The 19,833-nt window shown below is 33.8% G+C and overlaps 1 protein-coding gene across 3 annotated transcripts; it reads left to right on the top strand.

The window, feature by feature from the left end:
- The first annotated feature begins 7,908 nt into the window (after positions 1-7,908).
- On the top strand, positions 7,909-19,642 carry LOC113775304 (ABSCISIC ACID-INSENSITIVE 5-like protein 2). Of its 3 annotated transcripts, XM_027320121.1 has the most exons (7): positions 7,909-7,996; positions 9,057-9,150; positions 12,866-13,003; positions 13,309-13,403; positions 13,616-14,615; positions 14,698-14,769; positions 19,321-19,642. In XM_027320121.1, exons 5-7 carry the CDS (start codon positions 13,764-13,766, stop codon positions 19,399-19,401), a joined length of 1,005 nt encoding a protein of 334 aa, XP_027175922.1. In that variant the 5' UTR covers positions 7,909-7,996; positions 9,057-9,150; positions 12,866-13,003; positions 13,309-13,403; positions 13,616-13,763; the 3' UTR covers positions 19,402-19,642. The 3 variants fall into 3 exon arrangements, with proteins under 3 accessions (XP_027175922.1, XP_027175921.1, XP_027175924.1); XM_027320120.1 differs by lacking the exon at positions 12,866-13,003; XM_027320123.1 differs by lacking the exons at positions 9,057-9,150; positions 12,866-13,003.
- Positions 19,643-19,833: the final 191 nt, after the last annotated feature.

Here is a 19,833-nt window from a genome sequence, read left to right as displayed (position 1 = left end):
TACTTCTGATCCTACCAATTATGCATCAAACACCCTAATTTGCAACACTTCATGAATTGTATGTACATAAACGACAACATAAATGTATATTACCATTCATAATGTGTTATGAATCATACATTACTCGTATACCAAATTCTATTATTACGCTATCAATATGATTAATGATTCACATCATCTTACTTTTACTCTAAGACAATCTGTGTACAAATACAACTCCATGTACACTAACTTATACGGATTGTAATGTATTGGTCACACGATGTAAGTCTATTTTAACTGTATGTACATCCACGCTGGTGATTATATTTTGATTCTAGATTCTTTAGCTCACTGGACCTTATGTCATTCGTTAATAACAACCGCATAAGCCAACTCCGCATTTTCTACTATTTCTATATTTTGAGGGCCAAACAATCACTTTCTACTCATTGTAATATATTTTTTACATCATGTAATTTACTTACAATACAAGGTTCACCCATTTATTATTCACATATATGTCTTTTCCTCAGTTTCACCTCATTCAACTCTACACCTCTATTTTATACACACTACACGGTCAAGAGAGGGACAAACTAATATTACTCCATGAGCATGGACCAATTACTAGATGCACAATGATTCATATCAATTGTAATACGGTGGCTATAACATGTAACTAATTTACAACAAGATGTACATTCATTCACTTGTTAAATGTGACTTTGTTTCTCTCATCTTTCCCTAATTCCGTTCGATGGTTTATTTGAATACATACCCCTAGGTCTTCCAAAAACTACTATCCCTTTATAGTTCATCACTGAAAAACTAAATGGTCACACACACAGATACGGTACATATATTTAATATAGTACAACTTCACTATTCTTGTATCATCTTCATATTATGTCTTCAGTGACTCTAATTTTATCCTTCATTTAACAATTGAAAATAGGGTGACAAATTATTGGCCACAGTTACTGACATGGTTTAGTCATGTTACCTTGGTCTGCTAATACGCTTCACGTTTCACCGAAGTCGGAGAGCATAGCTGCATCTGCTATTAAGTTGAAGGACAAAATCTGGCTTCGTGAGATTTTGTCCTTTCTCTGTTTGCTTCTACCTTACCGCCTGCCTTGTGCGCATTCAAAATAGATACAATACTCTTATACCCAGTTGAAAACTACAGCTGCTTCTGCTATTCAGTTTTCCCTCCAAACTTTGGCTTCATCTCTCTTTGCTTCTTCCTTGCCGCCTGCCTTTCCACTCACTTTTCTGTCAATTGCTATTTTCATCAGAGTAGACTACACTCACTTCACTAGAAAGAGCTAGTAAGTCGAATTCTACTCGAACTTCAGCTTTCTACCTTCAATGAGCGGTCGGTCAGACTGTCACAGTAGAGCTCCTTCAGAAGCACGCCAAGACTCTTCCCTCAGTTTTGTTTTCTGCGACTAATTCAAAATTTCAACTTGAATTTCAAAATCTACTTCTCTTCCGTTTGCTCCGTTTGCTCACGTTTGGAAGTCAACATTTTTTTATTTGGAACGGTGCCGTTTTTGTGCCCTGCTTCAGCCTTGCTGACTTGGCTCATTTGTCTCCTCACGTTTTTTATTGTGAGGAGACCGTTCAGGAGCGGTCGTCTGAGGACCGCTCCTGCCCCGTATCCTCCGATCGATACCAAGAATGCTACATAATATGACTCCCTTCAACTTTGACATATAATACACTTCTAGCCTCACCTGGGAGATGACAGTGAGTCGGATACTCTAAAAAATCTCTCTTATCAGGTCCTAATTTATATATCTAAATTTTTTATCAAATTCTATTGGCTAATCCTATGGATTTTAACTTTCATTATCAAACTAGAATTTTACCCGTGACTTAGCTTGGTCTTTTTTTTTTATTTATTGTGAATTTATACAAATATGAATAATTTAAATACAAAAATTAACAACAATCTTATATGTTCATTCATTCATATTAACTTTAAAAAATTAATATATTCTAAATGTTCAATTATTTACTAATTTTTAAAAAATCGTTTACATATTTTCACTATAACATGATAGTATACATCAAATAATCTATCCCATATCAAAAACTTGGTAGATATTCTTTTTTTTATATATAAATATTCTTTTAGATAATTTAAATTTTTATAATGACCATAAACCTAGAACTATAAATTAACATTTAATTAAGTAGAAAAGATCCAGTAATTCATTTTTTTCATCAATAAATATTTAGTTTCCAATAATATTGGTAATTTTATCGATGTAGCAATTAATTCTCTTTCTTACGCTAAGTTAGTTCAAAATTGAATGAAGATATGATGAACAATTGGAATACTAATCAACGATATGGTGATGAAAGAAAGTAATTTATGAAATATGTAAAATTTTAATAATTGTAATTTGAAAAAAGTTTTACTATAGTTCTATGTAATAATTTGATGGAAAGTAGATATCATTAAAATAAGATTAGTTATTTTTTAAAATTAGGGATAATTTTTAAGTATATAATATGGGTAAAGCCCAAATGACTTATAATCCATAATTCTTTTCAATTAGGCATGCCACATAGGAGTGAAAAATACTCTAATTAAAATAGTTACTTTCATATACATACATATATATATATATATATATAGATTATTCATGGGTATCCTCTACCCACTAATTTAAATAATATTTAAATCAACATATTATATTAAATTTTAAACTTTAGTAGAGTCATACAACCTATATGAGAGGAATTTAGCAATTTATGAAGGGTAAAATACCAGTGTTATACACACACATACATACACAACACCAAATTCTAACAGATTATCCACCAATCGTCTAATTGAATCAACTATCGGGTTGAGTACTCGCGAATATCAGATTTTACTCTATCTATTGCCATCCTAGTTTCATTTGCTTGTCCACCGGTATTATTTAAATCCATTGTAGCTCTGGATAGAATTGTTTCATTTTTGTGAGGCTTATCAATTTAAGGAAGTAATACTCCTAATTATTAGGTTGATGTCCCCTCCATATTTTGCGTTTTTATTATTAATAAATTTAGAGCTGGTATCCCATCAACTGGGCATTGCCCAAAAAAAAAAAAACAATTACTAGTATAAAATGATTAGAGTTTTTTCATTTAAATCATGCAATCCAAGTGGAGACACACAACTATGGAGTATGGAGATTGGGACTAAGGTAAACAAATACGGCTTGTAACTTCTTTTTTTTTTTGAGGTAGAGTGTCTAACTAATACCAATAATATTTCGTGAGAAAAATCACTTCAATTTAGGCACATTATACATATCTGGTCTCATTTACTTGTCCACGACTAATATTAAGATTATTAACATTAGTTAACAATGTTGCAATTTTAACACCCGTTATGTAGTTTATGTTATTAACACGATTTATGATCAAAAGTAATTTTGTATAAAGTTGAGTAAGAATAATAAAATCGAATAGAAGTTATGTGAGAAAACATATAAAACCTACTTGTGGATAGAAATTTTTTTATCAACCATGCAATAGGCCAAAAATTAATCCAAAAATCCATCTTGAATGTTTGATGCCCCATATATCCAATGGTATTATAGTACCCATTATCTTTTCCCAACATTATTTAACATTACAACTATGCACTTCCGACTTCCCTAATTCCAATATTCTCATAGGAGTACTAATTAATTGTACAGAGAATCCTATAAACTAATCAGTTATCTTAATTTTAAGTGTTAATTACATTTACCTCCCTTGAGGTTTGACCAAATAACGAATCGATCCCTGAGATTTGGACAAATAACAGTCCACCCCTTTGAATAACAAGACACTTAACAATTACCCACCTGCTATTAAGAGACGTTAGTGATTCTACTTGACATCAGGAAAAAGAAAACTTGGAATGACGAAGTTGCCTTTATTGTATCCAGCTGTCATCAAGATTAATTATAATTCCAAAAATACCCTTTTCATTAAAAATATATATAAATAATATTGGGATTATAATTCTTTATCATTCACATCCCAATCACGTTTGACTTGCCTACCTTTATCTGTACAAAAAGAGAGAAGAAAAAGACTTCCCCCATTTTTCTCCAAGTTTAACGAGCACAAAAACTTCAAGATAAAATTGGTTAAATAGCGTCCAAAGGAAAACTAGTATGTTTTGTATTTAACATAAATTAAATATGTGAAAGTTAAAAAAAAAAAGAAATTACCCATAACATACCAGCTCTTTATGGGAAACTGACAGGTTTTGTATTTAATGCGCTATTTAACCAATTTTTCATATTTAAACAAATTTACGAAAATTAAAATAATGTATTTGAAATTTACGAAAATTAAAATAACATATTTGAAAATTTGAGTCTTAAATATGAAAAATTGGTTAAATAGCGCATAACATACCAGCTCTTTATGGAAAACTGGCAGGTTTTGTAGTATATTTTATACCAACTCTTTATGGGAAATATACCAGCTCTTTATGGGAAAAATTGGTTAAATAGCGCCCAAAGGAAAACTAGTATATTTTGTATTTAACATAAATTAAATATGTGAAAGTTAAAAAAAAAAAAGAAATTGCCCATAACATACCAGCTCTTTATGGGAAACTGGCAGGTTTTGTATTTAATGCGCTATTTAACCAACTTTTCATATTTAAACAAATTTATGAAAATTAAAATAACGTATTTGAAATTTACGAAAATTAAAATAACGTATTTGAAAATTTGAGTCTTAAATATGAAAAATTGGTTAAATAGCGCATAACATACCAGCTCTTTATGGAAAACTGGCAGGTTTTTAGTATATTTTGTACCAACTCTTTATGGGAAATATACCAGCTCTTTATGGGAAAAATTGGTTAAATAGCGCCCAAAGGAAAACTAGTATATTTTGTATTTAACATAAATTAAATATGTGAAAGTTAAAAAAAAAAAAAAAGAAATTACCCATAACATACCAGCTCTTTATGGGAAACTGGCAGGTTTTGTATTTAATGCGCTATTTAACCAACTTTTCATATTTAAACAAATTTATGAAAATTAAAATAACGTATTTGAAATTTACGAAAATTAAAATAACGTATTTGAAAATTTGAGTCTTAAATATGAAAAATTGGTTAAATAGCGCATAACATACCAGCTCTTTATGGAAAACTGGCAGGTTTTTTAGTATATTTTGTACCAACTCTTTATGGGAAATATACCAGCTCTTTATGGGAAAAATCGGTTAAATAGCGCCCAAAGGAAAACTAGTATATTTTGTATTTAACATAAATTAAATATGTGAAAGTTAAAAAAAAAAAACAAAAGAAATTGCCCATAACATACCAGCTCTTTATGGGAAACTGGCAGGTTTCGTATTTAATGCGCTATTTAACCAATTTTTCATATTTAAACAAATTTACGAAAATTAAAATAACGTATTTGAAAATTTGAGTCTTAAATATGAAAAATTGGTTAAATAGCGCATAACATACCAGCTCTTTATGGAAAACTAGCAGGTTTTGTAGTATGTTTTGTACTAACTCTTTATGTGAAACATACCAGTTCTTTATGGGAAAAATTGGTTAAATAGCGCCCAAAGGAAAACTAGTATATTTTGTATTTAACATACATTAAATATGTGAAAGTTAAAAAAAAAGAAATTGCCCATAACATACCATATCTTTATGGGAAACTGATGTTGGGATTGTGGGGGTTGAAGTGATAAAGTCTCTGTCTATATTGTTTCCCGCCTAAAGGCTAAAATAGTAAGTACATATTTCTATTTTTATGTCTTTAAAAATTGATGGAAATCAATAAGGGTTGTTCAGACTTTTGGCTATTTTCGTTCCATATAACTAACAAACTTAGCGTGGGAGAGTAATTTGTTATTTGTCAAACCTCAAGGGAGGTAAATGTAATTAACCCTAATTTTAATTAACTTTTCTTTTTTCCTTTTATTTAATTAACTATCAACATGTAGTATTAAATCATTTTATCTTTTGACGCCCTGCCCGGTTGCCCCCCACCGGCGCCCCTCTAAGTTATGGCTTTTGATCAGCGCTCAACACCTCAGCGTCACGCAGGCACGCGCACTAGGCAGCATTTTGTTTTGGGTTAGTTTCATTTTGTACCCTTTAACTATATGCTAATTGTTATTTTGGTACCTAAATTCTAAAGTAAGACGCTTTAATTCTTAAAGCATGTCTTGATTCTTGCTTTGATGTCTAAGCTTTAAGTTGAGATATTTAATTCCTAAATTATAGCATTGAAAGAAGAACCAAAGCACTTGAGACTCAAATCAAGTTTGGATAAGTAAGAACTCATTCGCGTTTGGTTTGCAAATTAATCAAACCAATATTGAACATCATTTTTTATTTTGTAAAATGTTAAACTTGGTTCAGGCTTCAATCAATTAGCATAAAACTAAAATTTATAAAAATAACAAGCTACTCAAACAAGATTCAAGCTCGATGTGGTAAAAATTTATTTGAGTTAGGCTTGACAAAAAAAAAACCAAAATTGAACACAATTCTAAACTTGTTAAAATAATCAAACAACTTTAAAAGATAGGTTATTCGGTATAATTAGACTCGTTTACACTATTATTAAATTATACCCTAATTTTCACTTTAGATCCACAAAATCCTTTTTTTACTCTAATTTTGAATTTTTTTTGTTATGATTTAATTTGATTTTCTTCTATGCCGTTGCAACATGCTGCTCAAATGACTAATTTTCATCCATTAACAATTGTACTTAAATGAGATGATCTTAATAGTTTAGGAACTCAATGCATAACTTACTGGCTGTTCTGTTCTTTGCTATGAACGAAATAGAACACTTGTTCTATTTTTAAGTAAAAACAAAACATAAATGTGTTTGATTCATAACATTATTTTTTTAAACAAAAGAATACAACTATATTTGATTAGACATTATCATTGTTGTACGAGATAAAATGATTAATGAGGTTTAAATTTAGCATAATATTAAAGTTAGCGCATAATTATGGATTTGTCTTGACCAAGTTAATTTCAATTTAAACTGTGTCTAACCCAAATAACAATATCAAATTAAATATTTCATATGTTTAATATTTGTACGTGTTCAAAACAAGTAAGAATGTATAAACTAATTGTTTATTTGTTTATCTCAAAGCATTGTTCTTGTAATTGAGCAATACATAATTAAAGTACATAAATCTAGTATTTTTTTTAGTTGTAATACATTAGTAAACATTTTGAATTTTTAAACATATACAATTTTTCAAGAAATTTGAAGCTAACCCAATTTCAGCTTGTTAGAAAAATGCGTTGAGATGCAATCTTACATGTGTGAGCTTGAGTGCTTCAAATTTGGGGTAAAAAAAGAGAGATATATATATATATATATATTTCTTGTGTTGGATAAAGACTTGTTGAAACCCAATTAAGAACCAATCATAAGTTTTAAAGCCGAGAAAGGCTGAGTCGGACTAGGTCGAGTTGAGCCGAACTAGGTGGTATTGAGTTAAGTAGGTTGAGAAATTTAGGTGGGATATACGATGGTAATTGAGTGAACATGAAATGAAAACAATTTAAAACATTCATTTATTGATTTTCTATTTTAATTGTTTTTTAAATAGCTAAAAACAACAATTTTGGCCTTTTAAAAACAAGGCAAACAAAAAGTGAAATTAGGTATGTTTAAAGGGTGCAAAGTGAAATCTACAAACAAAAACATAAAAACAGCAAACATAAATGTTACAAAACAGAGAGTAAAAAATTAGGTATGGTTAAAGGGTGCAAAGTGAAATTAACCATTTTGTTTTTTCATAATACTCCACTCCCCACTCAGGCGCGCGTGGAATTATCAATCGGACGGCCCGCCTTTCCTTGTACTTTATCACGTGGGGTAATAAAAAGTGCAGAGAATTTCCCAATTTTCCCCTGTTCTTTCTTCTCTCGTGCCGGCTCATTTTTTCACAACTCCCCATTGAAAACCTCTTCTTCATTCTTCTTCATCAACCAAAAGCTCAGGTATATTCCATTTTCATTAATTTTTATAATTCTTTCTTCTCTTTTGTGCCTCATTTACTTATCGAATTCTGTTATTCATGCAGCCTTTTAGTTTCACTTTGATTTTTAATTTCACTGATGATCTTTTTTTTTTTGTTTGGGTTTTGCACAAGGGTTGGAGGACATGCAATGGGATGGTTTTGTTTAGTGTCATTCTTTTAGCTTAGATCTTAGCTTTTCTTTTTATGGGATTTTTTAGGCATTTCTGGAAATCCCCTTTGCTAGTTAACAAATTTGAGTAGCTATGTATTGATCCGTTTGCTTTGTTGGGATAATGCTGTTATGGATTTCGTCATATTTTTCGTCCAATTCGTTTATTTCGGGACTCTTTTTGTCCCCACTTTAGTTGCATGGAGTTTTTTTTTTTTTTTTAAATAAACTTTTCTTTTTTTGGATTTAATTTTGGTTTTGCATGTTTGCCTGTGTTTCTTTATACGCTGCTTGACACTTCTGTTGAATTTTTTTTTTTATTGAAATCTATTTTGGGCTGAGGTTTGGTTTTGCATTCCGCATTTTTATAGTCTGATTTTACACTTATGTGGTTTGGCTTTCAGTATGGGGAGAACTAAGGGCACACTTGAAACCTTCATTTGTAAAGCTGGCTCAATTTTGAACTGTTAGGAATAAAGGGCATTTGTATTCATTTATGTACATATTGATTACTACATTTACACGATAAAGTATTCGTATGGACATAAATCAGTAGAAACTAGAAGTGCAGTAAATAGTTGACATTCTGCCTTATTATTATTTAGGACTACATATGCTCTCTTTGCCGAAAGCTTCTCTTTCTTACAAATCACAGTATATAATCTGCTTGATGTATCCCTTTTTACCATTCTTCTGGAATTCTGAGTTGGATTGCTTGTAAGACCTATAGGCTTGGTTTGCTGAATTATTTATTTTGCCTTCTGCATTGGACTGCTTTGTATCCATAATTTCCAAGCAATTCATTCCTTTTGGAGAGCCGTGCATTTGTTAGGTTATGCTGAAATAACATTAATGATTATATGCTGGTCAGGAGAGGAGTATGTAACTGAAATGTCAGATCATGTATGGGACAATCAAGTGCAACCTAATTAAAGATTCAGTGCTTTAATCCCTGTGACGAAAAGGTAATGGCAGTTTCCAAAATATGTGGATTCATAGTCTGGAAATTAAATAATTACGTCAAAGAGAAAATAATTCCTCCCTATGTCGTCAACTGCTTTTGTGTTGTCAAAGTAGGTTTTGATCTAAATCTGTGGTTCAATTCTTGTGCTCAATCAGATTTTGTGGAATAATTTTCGTTGACTTGTATTTTTGAGGATATCATCTTGATAGAAATTCTTGTGTTTGAGGAATTTTATTAACAATAGCTTCTCTTGTCTGGGAGAGATGAGGCCTATTGCTACAACTGCTGACAACTGGACATTGAAGATCTCCTATTATAGAGTTTTAATTGTTAAAAAAAATAAATGGGATATTCATATTTGCGAGTGAAGTTACCAGTGTGCAACACCTAAAACAGAATTAGGACTTTTAAAGGATATATTGGTGCATCTCTTAATTGCTTCAGTATATTGATTGTTTAAATTTTGGGAAAGCTAATTTTGCCTGTGGAAATTTTTAGAACAAATAAAAACACAGATTAAACATATTTTTGTTTTTGGAGTTATCATTCTTTTGGCTAAAAACCTATATTGGATACATTATTGAACACATGAGTGCTTTGCGTTCAGTTTGTACTTGTTTGCGAATTGCGGCATAGGTGATAATGCTAATTATTGTCAGTTGGCAAATTCAAAGTAGCTTCAAGTTTGTCTGCATTCTGACCTGACTATGCTAGTGGAGACAACTGTAATTGATATGGCTACTGCTAAAAGGTCGTAGTTGTCTTTTCCATATTGACTTGAATAGCAAATTTGCAAATATGGTACAACTTCTCAAAGTAACGCGCGTGGAATTAAGACATAGTCTGGCCTACCCAATCAAATATGAAAAAACACTAGTTGAACAGTTGTCCAGGCTGCATGGCCCCTAAAACTGGCTTGGATGAAAACTGTTCAATTTATTGCCACCTAGGAAAAAAATGGGCAGTTAGCTAAGCCATTGAACGGGACTAGTTTAAGGCCACAGTGCAATTGATAGCAACTCTTCAAATGTGGTTAGTTTACTTCGTTAAATGATGGCCCAAATTGGAATGCAAATAATTACCATTTCGTTATAGTTTCTCATTGAAAATTACGTCATGAAGTGGTGGCCAAATGTGGTGCATGGTGGTGATGCCATCAGGAATGGCAACGCAGCTGGGGGATACTTGTAGACAATGATTTCTTAAAGTTGAGGAGGATCCTTTTTTATTGATTTGCTTGAATGAAATTCTTGTTTTGCTGAAAGTTTCATTACATCCCTTTTAAAAAGTGTAAGTTAGGAGCAAGTAGAGATTCATTTTTTATTTTTATTTATTTTTAACTTACTCAGACCCGGTTGGCATACAAAATGCTGCATCTGAATATTCCCTTGACAATGTGGCTTGGACCTCCCACAATAGCCTGCTAAGTTATCAATTCAAACTCCAATTAATTCTAGTTGCTAGTTGATGATGATGCTAGTGCTGTAAATAACATATCCTCACTAAGAAATGCTCTAGAGCTTATATTATCGGCGATTTCTATAGCTTTTTCTGCAACCATCTAATGAACTTTGCATCCACGAATGCTCGAGTAAATTCTCAAATAGTGGTATTTTTCAAAAAGACTTCTCAAATAGTGAGGGCTCTGAAATAACGCATTCACTGAATACATCTTTTAAACAACGCATTTAGTGAATGTGTTTTTTAGGGAAAAAATGCCTAGCCAAATAAAAGAGCGCATTCTGTGAATGCGTTGTTTGAGGAAACAATGCATTTACTGAGTGCTTTTTTGACCCTTTGGGAAGAAGTTTAAAGAACACCACCTTTTCGGAAGTGATTTTAGAAAACCCTACTTTTTGGGAATTTACTTGCGAATGCTCAATTGAACATGTTATAGGACAAAACATTTATATTGTTACCATATTATGTGAAGTGGCTCAATGGGGCAGGGGAGTCCTCTTATTCATTGTGCCCTCAGGGAGGGGGGAGTACTCGTGGGAAAGTGGCCCCATTGCCATCCCTAGATGCCACAGTGCCACCCCTCCTTATCTTACAATTCTTTGAAAATTTGACATAGTTTAGGGATTGTATAGTAATTTAATTTTCATTCAAGGCTTAATGTGCTTATTTTGTCCCCAATGATATTTATTTATATTTGCGGATTGAAACCAAAAGTTTAGAACAGTTTTTACTCAATTCCTTCAATAATCTTTGTTTAGCTGATGGATTTCAAATTCTTTTCTCAAATTTTTTTGAAGTTTCCCAAAGAAAGTGATCTGTTTAATGAGGCTTTGAAATCGACAGTCATTTAAAATTCCTTTTTGAAATCAAATCCATTTAAACACCTTAGGTTATTCCGTGAAATATAGTATACTATCTTTCTCGGTATGATTTCCTTGAGTTTTATCATACTTTATTCCGAATGGTTCAAAATATAGACTTTGATTGATTCACTTAAGGTTATTTTCTAATTTCGATACCTACTCATCACAAGGGCTTGGTCCTAAAATATAGTGTCAAAATTGGTTCAACCATCTTGTCACGATACAGGTGTTGTGATGGTTACTGGATGTCTTTTGTAGAAATTTCATGTTTCTCCTGCTGTTATGGACATTTAAATGCATACACTTATGTAGTTGCATGCAAATCCTCTGCATATTTCAGGGTAACAAACTAGTCTAAGAGAATTTTAAGTATGAATTTGGGTGATGCGATGACATTTCCTTGTTAAAGATCACATCCCTCTAGCATTTTAATCTTCTTAAGTATCACAAGAAGCAATATTTTTACTTTTAATCCCCTCAAATTATTTTTCTCTCCGTCTTTTAGTGTGGCACCAATCAGTTTATAGTGGTGTTGTGGGTAGATATCTAAGTTAAGCAATATCCAAAAGGATATGATGCTCTGAAAGAAAGGGAATGAGGAAGATTCCTGTTTGCAATCAGCGAAGTCTATTGGCTGCAAATTGGATGGTTGTAATAGTATTAGAGGCAAGGAAAAAGACGAGGAAAACTTTGATTCTTAATCATTGCACAAATGTTTAAAAAGAAAAAGGGAGGTAATCCTCTGCATAATAGGACGACATCTAAATTATTTAATTTCCACAAAGGGAAATTCCTATCTTGAATAGTCTTTTCAAAGAGTTGCAATTTAATGTTCACAAGGGCTTGGGTCCAGGTGCTACATACTCAGTATCTTCTTCCCTTTTTAGAAACTGGGTAAAAGTTATGCCTTATTATCAATTTTCAACTCTTCTGTCTCCCTTATCACAAATCTTCCTGTTTTTTTTAAATAGTATGATAGAAAATGGACATTACCAGGGCTTTATAGTTTCAGTTACAAAACTAACCTACTCACAAGTACTGTGGCACATCTCAGGGCTGTAAGAGTTTTTTTAGCTGCTAATTTTATGTGCTGATTATAGGATGCAGATAATAAATACCTTATGGTGTCCCCCCCCCCCTCTGGGGGGTCAGACATTAAAAAAGTAAGGGTTTACTTCTTAAAAGTGAAAAAATTCTTTATCTCCGAAGCTCTGGCTCAATAAAACCAGATGTAGCCAATTTATTGGGGCATAAACTTGTAAGTCCAACTAAAATTTGCTTATTAGAAATTTGAGAGTATTGACTGCATATGGCTGCTCATGAATGCAGCTTTTCAGCTGGATTTAGCTACAAAGAAGCTAAAATATGCATTACTCTGGCTGTTGTCTACAGTGAAGCATACGGACATTACTCTATAATCTTACCATCAGGCGAGTATGAAGCCAAAATATGCTTTACTACAGATGCAGCCCAGTGGTGAAGCTTGTGCATAAGTTACTGAATCAGCCTACAGCAAATGCCGCCTAAGAAGTAAAATAAATCTATATCAGCATCAAATTGGTCTTTCCAAATTTAGGTTTCTTATCTTCAATTATTTTTCAAATCTTCCTGGCATTTGTCTTCACCATTTGTATTTTTGACGATAATTAAACTAAAATGTGTTCTATGTGCAAGATGCATAGTAGGAGTGCAATAGTTTAGTTTTGAAATGCATTAGCATCACTTTTATGATCAGAAATAGGGATAAGTCTTTTGCATTTCCCACAGCCTCATGCATATGCAGATAGAATGATTCTGTTCTTTTCAGTGAAATTGATGCATGTTTTCTCCTGCAGCATGGTGCCTGAGGTTTGTATAGCTTTGTGGATAATGATGTACCTGTGGAGAAGTATGCAAGCTGAATGATTATTGCGATTCTTTCTCTTGACAGGTTCTTTTGAATTCTGAATTGTTGATCGATATGCATCTTCTGTATCTTACACTTGTTCTAGTTTATAGGTTAGCTGTCCCCAAGTGCATGGTTTTCTTTTGTATGCTATTATCCATTTGTTTATTCTTTTTAAGGGGGTCAGGGAAGTATGTTTTCATTGACGTGAAGTTGAAAGAGTCTTTTCTGACTTTTTCATCTCTAATTGGGCATAGATGTGACAATTGGCATCATTGAGCTTTCCATTTTGGAAATAAGAACGTGAATTGCTGTTGAGTAAGGCTGTGTGGGATCCACTACCAAGCCTTACCAAATACTTGATTGAAGTATATTTAGAAAGGCTGATAGATAAGAACTGAGGTAATGGGATCTCAAGGGGGTGTTGGTAAGAGTACTGTTGGTGGAACTCAAATCCATGAGCCCAAGTCAAGCTCATTGGCAAGGCAAGGATCTTTATACAGTCTCACTCTTGATGAGGTTCAGCACCACTTAGGGGATTTGGGGAAACCATTAAGCAGCATGAACCTTGATGAGCTTCTTAAGACTGTCTGGACTGCTGAGGCTAACCAAGGAACTGGAGGTGTTGATTATGGGGTACATCAGCATGGCCAGCTACCTTTGGCTTTAAATCGCCAATCAAGCCTTACATTGTCTAGGGATCTGAGCAAGAAGACTGTGGATGAGGTCTGGCAAGATATTCAACAAGGACAGAAACACAATTATGAGAGGAAAGCTCAGGAAAGACAAATTACTCTTGGTGAAATAACACTGGAGGATTTCTTGGTTAAGGCAGGAGTGGTTGCTGAACCAACTCCATCAAAGAATTCTGGTTCAAGTTTAGGGGTTGATGCTGTTGTACTTCAACAACAGAATGTTCCACCACAATCTCAGTGGACACATTATCAGATCCCTTCAATTCATCAGTCACCACCACCTCAGCAGCAGCAGCAGCAGAACATTATGCCTGTTTTTATGCCTGGCCATCCAGTTCAACCGCAGCTTACAATTGGTTCAAATCCTATGATGGATTCTGCATATCCTGAAACTCAAATGACCATGTCCCCCTCCACTTTGATGGGCACTCTCTCTGATACACAAACACCAGGAAGGAGGAGGGTTGGTTCTGGTGATGTGATACAAAAGACTGTTGAAAGGAGACAGAAGAGGATGATCAAGAACCGGGAATCTGCAGCACGTTCACGAGCAAGAAAACAGGTGATGTTTAAACCTATTCAAATGTGTAATTCTCTAAGTTGAAAATATTCGATGGCTATAGTATGATTCTGTTCATGGACAGGCATATACACATGAGCTGGAGAACAAGGTTACACGCCTTGAAGAGGAGAATGAAAGGCTTAAGAGGCAGAGGGTATGGTTTATAGTACTAAATACAACTTATTGATGTTCTGTAGTCTGATTTTCAATCCTTGCTGCCTTCGGGTGGAGAATCTTATATGATAATTTCGGACAGAAATTATTTTTACCGATTTCACTCTTTAAATACATCATGGTCTAATCAGTTTCTGCGAGATATTGGCTCATAATGTCTAAATTCTTGTTGATGCATGAATTGGGGAGTTTTTGGAAATTGTACGGGTAATTCTGTGTTTGGGAAATGGAAACAAATTGAGCAGCACCAAAGCTTTTTAGGCCAAGCACCGTGTGAATTGTGATAGATGTTTTGTAGACTTAGTACTTGCACTAAATCACACTATTATAGGAAATTATTGCAGGAATGGAGATCAAATAAAATTAGAATAGAAAACAAAAGAAAACTGCTTAGAATCTGAGATGAAGAACAGAATTAGGAAACTCTAGGAATCATTCCTAGGAACCTTTAGGCATTACACAACCTGAAGAAGATAATGTGTCTGCTGATTTTATTAATGCATTACAGTCTTTGTATAGCCCTGAATCAAATCCTATTACAAGGATTTGCTACTTAACTAGAATATGAACAAGGCTATTCCTAATTAGAAAGGATTCCTTATTCACTCAAGAATGAAAACTCAAAAACTACTTGCCAAAACCAAAAATTTCTGTGACAAGCTAAATTATTAGAATGCACCTAACAACTTTTGTTCAGAAGATCTGAGGATTCTTTAAATTAATTGTGTACTTGAATGGAAAGTAATAATCCTTTTTAAGACTCAACCCAACTCCCAAAGAATGCTTTGTATCTTTGGATTAAGCAAAATTCTGGAAATCCTTGAATCTTGGATTTCCTTGACTCATTTGTTGGCTGCATCCCAAATATCTAAAACTCTTAGAGTGCAATAGCTGGTAGAAATCATTTTTTGTTCTTTGGAGTGGCTATTAGTACTACGTCCCCTTCCTCTATACACACACACACGTGCGTGCGCGCAAAAATATTGTATGTAAGAACTCTTGAACTCTCCCATGTTTTGTGCTATGTTGATAGCTGGGTAGAATATGCAACTTCTAAGTGGATCCTTTGATTTGTGTAAGAATCTCTTTGTTCCAAGTTCGCAGCATCTTCGAGAAATGTCATTCTACCCTGCCATTATATGGATTTGCTTGAAAAGGTATATGTTAAAAGGTAAAGGCACTTAAACAAATTGGTAGGTTTACTATGATCTACTTTCGTGTTGGTTTGGTGCTGTCTTTGGTTAGGTTTTTCTAATGTTGGCATTTTTTTAACCATTTCTTCTGTATTCTAATTTGGACATATTCCCCCCGTCCCATTGTTAATGTTATAGTTTCACTTTTTCACTATCCCAAAATTTGAGTCACAATTGAATCAAACCAGTTTCATTAACTAATTTCCATTTACACCCTTCAATTAGTAATGACAGGATTCTTCAAATTACACTAAGCAATTGTATTGGTCCACCATGGCACATCATCTCAGTCATCTATTACTGTGACTTCTGTGGGTTGCAGAAATTGTTCATTGTAGAAAGGACATCCCATCAGCAAGTCCATATGTTCAACTAAGGGCAAGACCGGAAGAAACTGAAAACTTGAGCCCCACTAGCTACAGTACATAAAAAGTGCAGTTCCCAAAAAAGTCCCAATTTTTGGGACAGAGGGAGTAGTATTTAGTAATGGATTGATTTGGCTGATCTAGTGACAGAGATACGTACGACTCAAATATCTTTTATTGAGATTAAGGTACAGGATTAATTTTAGGTGTTAATAATCTAGAGTTGCTTCAACAATGTTCCTTCATAGCTACTATGAAAATGAACCTTGGATTGCGAGTGATTTCTTGAGAAATTATAATTGCTCTGATGCTTTTTGTTTGGTGTTGGATGATGGCCTCTATTTGAGGTTTTGCAAACCTTGACCCTTTCGATGAAGGTTGGGATCTCACTTCTCCTAGTGTAGTCATTTTAACTGAGTTAGTTTTTGTGCCAACTGTTTTATTTTACTGCTTACTACTTAACTGAATACAGCATTACCGGAGCAATCTGAGAAGCTTAGTGTCATACACCTATTTAGTAAATTTGTTGATAACATTTTAAGTGCGGTATGGCTTGTAGCACCTACCTCCAACAGAGTGCAAGTTATACATTTTATTCATAGAATCTCTTTTACTTAGATGTGAACTGAGCATGGATATTGATTGATTGACCGTTATTGATGGAGGTTATGCTTTATAACACGTGTCTTGCATATGCATTTGGATATATTGATCATATATGCTGCTTTGTCCTTTTTCTTATTTATGCTTCTTTATGATACGTTTTCTTTCAGTTGTTATTATGAACCTAAAAGGTTAGTTGCATTTCATAACTGTCCAACTTAATGTGGCTATGCACTTTAAGGCCCAGTGGGGCATTGGCGTATGTCCTAGATGTGCTTACTATGGCTTTCCATTAAACCGTGTTGTAGTGGAGGCAGTATTATTGAACTCAGACTGGAGCTGCCAGTTTGACTGATTGAACCAGGAACCTGCTGGGTCTCCTGTCCGAGTTAATACTAAAACTCAGTGGGGGAAAAGACCCAGTCAAATTCGTGGTTGAACTGGGAACCAATAAAAAAATTGGGTTTCTGTCCCCCTTTGTAATTTTTTTTTTCTTGCTGAAGTTTTGTTTTTTTTTTTCTTGGCCTGATTCCATTGTCCGCACATTGCCAGACACCGGTGCTTGTCATCATCTCCACCTTCTCCAAGTCTGACTCCATCTCAAAAGCCACTCATGCTAGTTCAAGCCTTAAAAACTCTAAGATGAACTAAGAGAAAGAGAAATAAATAAATAAATAAAAGAGGAGAAGACAATAAACAAGAGAGAGAGGGTTTCACACCTCTGTGTGTTTGTGCATGTGTGTGTGATTTTGATGAAATAAAGAAACTACAAGGAAGAAGGTACGATGTCAGCGTGCAGAGAAATAGACGCTGACCGCTTACAAAGATTTAGGTTTCATTATTTAGTAGTAACTTTTGATGTTCCTTACAATCTTACTCTTCTATTTTGATCCCTAATGTTTTGAGAAACTGTAAATAGAGCCATAAACATTTTCCAAGTTACATTTCTGGCCTTAATTTCTTCAATTTTTTTACTGAATCCTTTGTATTATTTATAAAGTCACCAATGAGGGTAATTTTCTGTATTTTTTTTGTTTTACATATAAAAATATATATGATGTTGCAACATCTTCCTTTTCTCCGGTTATTTGACCTTGGTCTAACTGGTTGAACCCGTTGATACCTGACCTCGTGACCCTTGCCTGAGCTTGGCCAAGCTGCTGCCTAGTCTGAGTTTCAGTCTGAGTTCATTTTTTATTTGTGATATTCATTAATAGATGTAGATATGATTATTTTGTTCTGCTTCTTTGGCCCTTGTGTTGCATATGCTGTGCACAACAAATAGCAAATCGAGTGAATTGCTTATGCGCCACTCCTAATCTAATTATAAATTGTTGATTTAGCCATAGAAGGCTCAAAAGTTTCCATGTCTGGAAGTAATGATGTGGGGATTTAACATTTAATTTAATGATGTTGGCCATTGACATATAGAAATCAATGAGATTGGACCCTTTTATGTACAGGATAATTTTATTGCTACAATTGCTAGCTAGTCATATTCACTTCGAAGGAAATTAGGCCACTACTATAAAAGTCCTGTGTTGAAGTCTCAAGTAATAATATCCACTGGAGACCTATGAAAAAGTAATAGCTTTTGTTATTTTTATGGTAGGTAGTATGACTACTTAGAAGTGGTATTTGAGTTCGTGAAGGCCCTAAATCATTCAAACATTTTTCTTCATCTTGAGATTGGAACTAGAGTTGGAATGTACATGACCAAAATTGAACATACTTCAATCATTTTCTGACAACAGGTCAATGTTTTCCAAAAGTCAATCCATTACTATTATTTCCTGTCATAATTGCTCTCAAGTTGTTTTGTATATTGTATTGTAAAATTTGCTGGTGGAATTAATTGATATGGTATGGCATTAGATACCTTTGCAATGATATGCCTAACCTGGACATTGAAGTTGAAAGTTTGTATTGGACTTTGTGGTTTTTGTGAATTTATTTACGCATAGAAGTATGATGCTTGTTACCTTGAATAGAGGCAGCAATAGGCACATCAGAGTGGAGTGCACTGTGGAGAATGAAAGCTAATGCATAGCATAGCATAGTGTCGACAATTTTGATTAGGTAACAGTTAATGCACAGTATTAGCATACCGGCATACGTACTTGGTTGAGCAAATTACAAGTGGAGTGCTGTGCATAGTTTCTTGCGTTTTGTATGCTTAGCCTCACTAGACACATCAGAATGAGAGTCAACTTGTAACAAGTAGCTTCTACATCAGATTTTATTTCGTGGGTGGAATTGAAATCAATGTGAATTTGAATTCTGGGCAATGCTGTTACAAGATGAGTTGCAATTATTTACAACTTTCTCTTTGGGTGTTATAACTTTATAATCTTACTGATATATTTGCAGGAGATGGAGAAAGCATTAACAACTGTGCCACCACCAGAGCCGAAGTATCAGCTGCGAAGAACAAGTTCAGGCCCTGTTTGACACCAATACATCATCATACAGATATTTGTTATGACATTGGATTTGCAGTTATGCCATAGAGATTTTGCTTGCAAGGTGTTGTTCATACCATCCTATGCAAATGCTGGCCTTTGGAACCGTCAGTGCTTTTTTACCCCTTTCTTTTTTTTTTTGTACATTTTGTAGTTTTTAACCTGGAGAAATTTGTTCCTTTTTGGATGATTACATGGAAATATATGACCTTGTAGTTTGGTTACTTGCACCCTTTTCGTATTTTAATAGTTTATGTTTCCTATTCACTAATTGCATTGCCATTTATGTTATCCTATAAGAACTATGTTTGGTTATGCAAGCATATGCTGCCAAATCTTGAACTGTGTTTGAAGACCAAAAACTAAAACATTCCGGTTAAGCAATGTCACGGGCCTTCTTGTTAACAATTCTGCTGGTTTT

This window comes from Coffea eugenioides, chromosome 6 (genome assembly GCF_003713205.1).
Source record: "Coffea eugenioides isolate CCC68of chromosome 6, Ceug_1.0, whole genome shotgun sequence".
NCBI lineage: Eukaryota > Viridiplantae > Streptophyta > Magnoliopsida > Gentianales > Rubiaceae > Coffea > Coffea eugenioides.
Note: the sequence above shows the minus strand (reverse complement) of the source record. Positions and strands in the feature narration are given on the sequence as shown.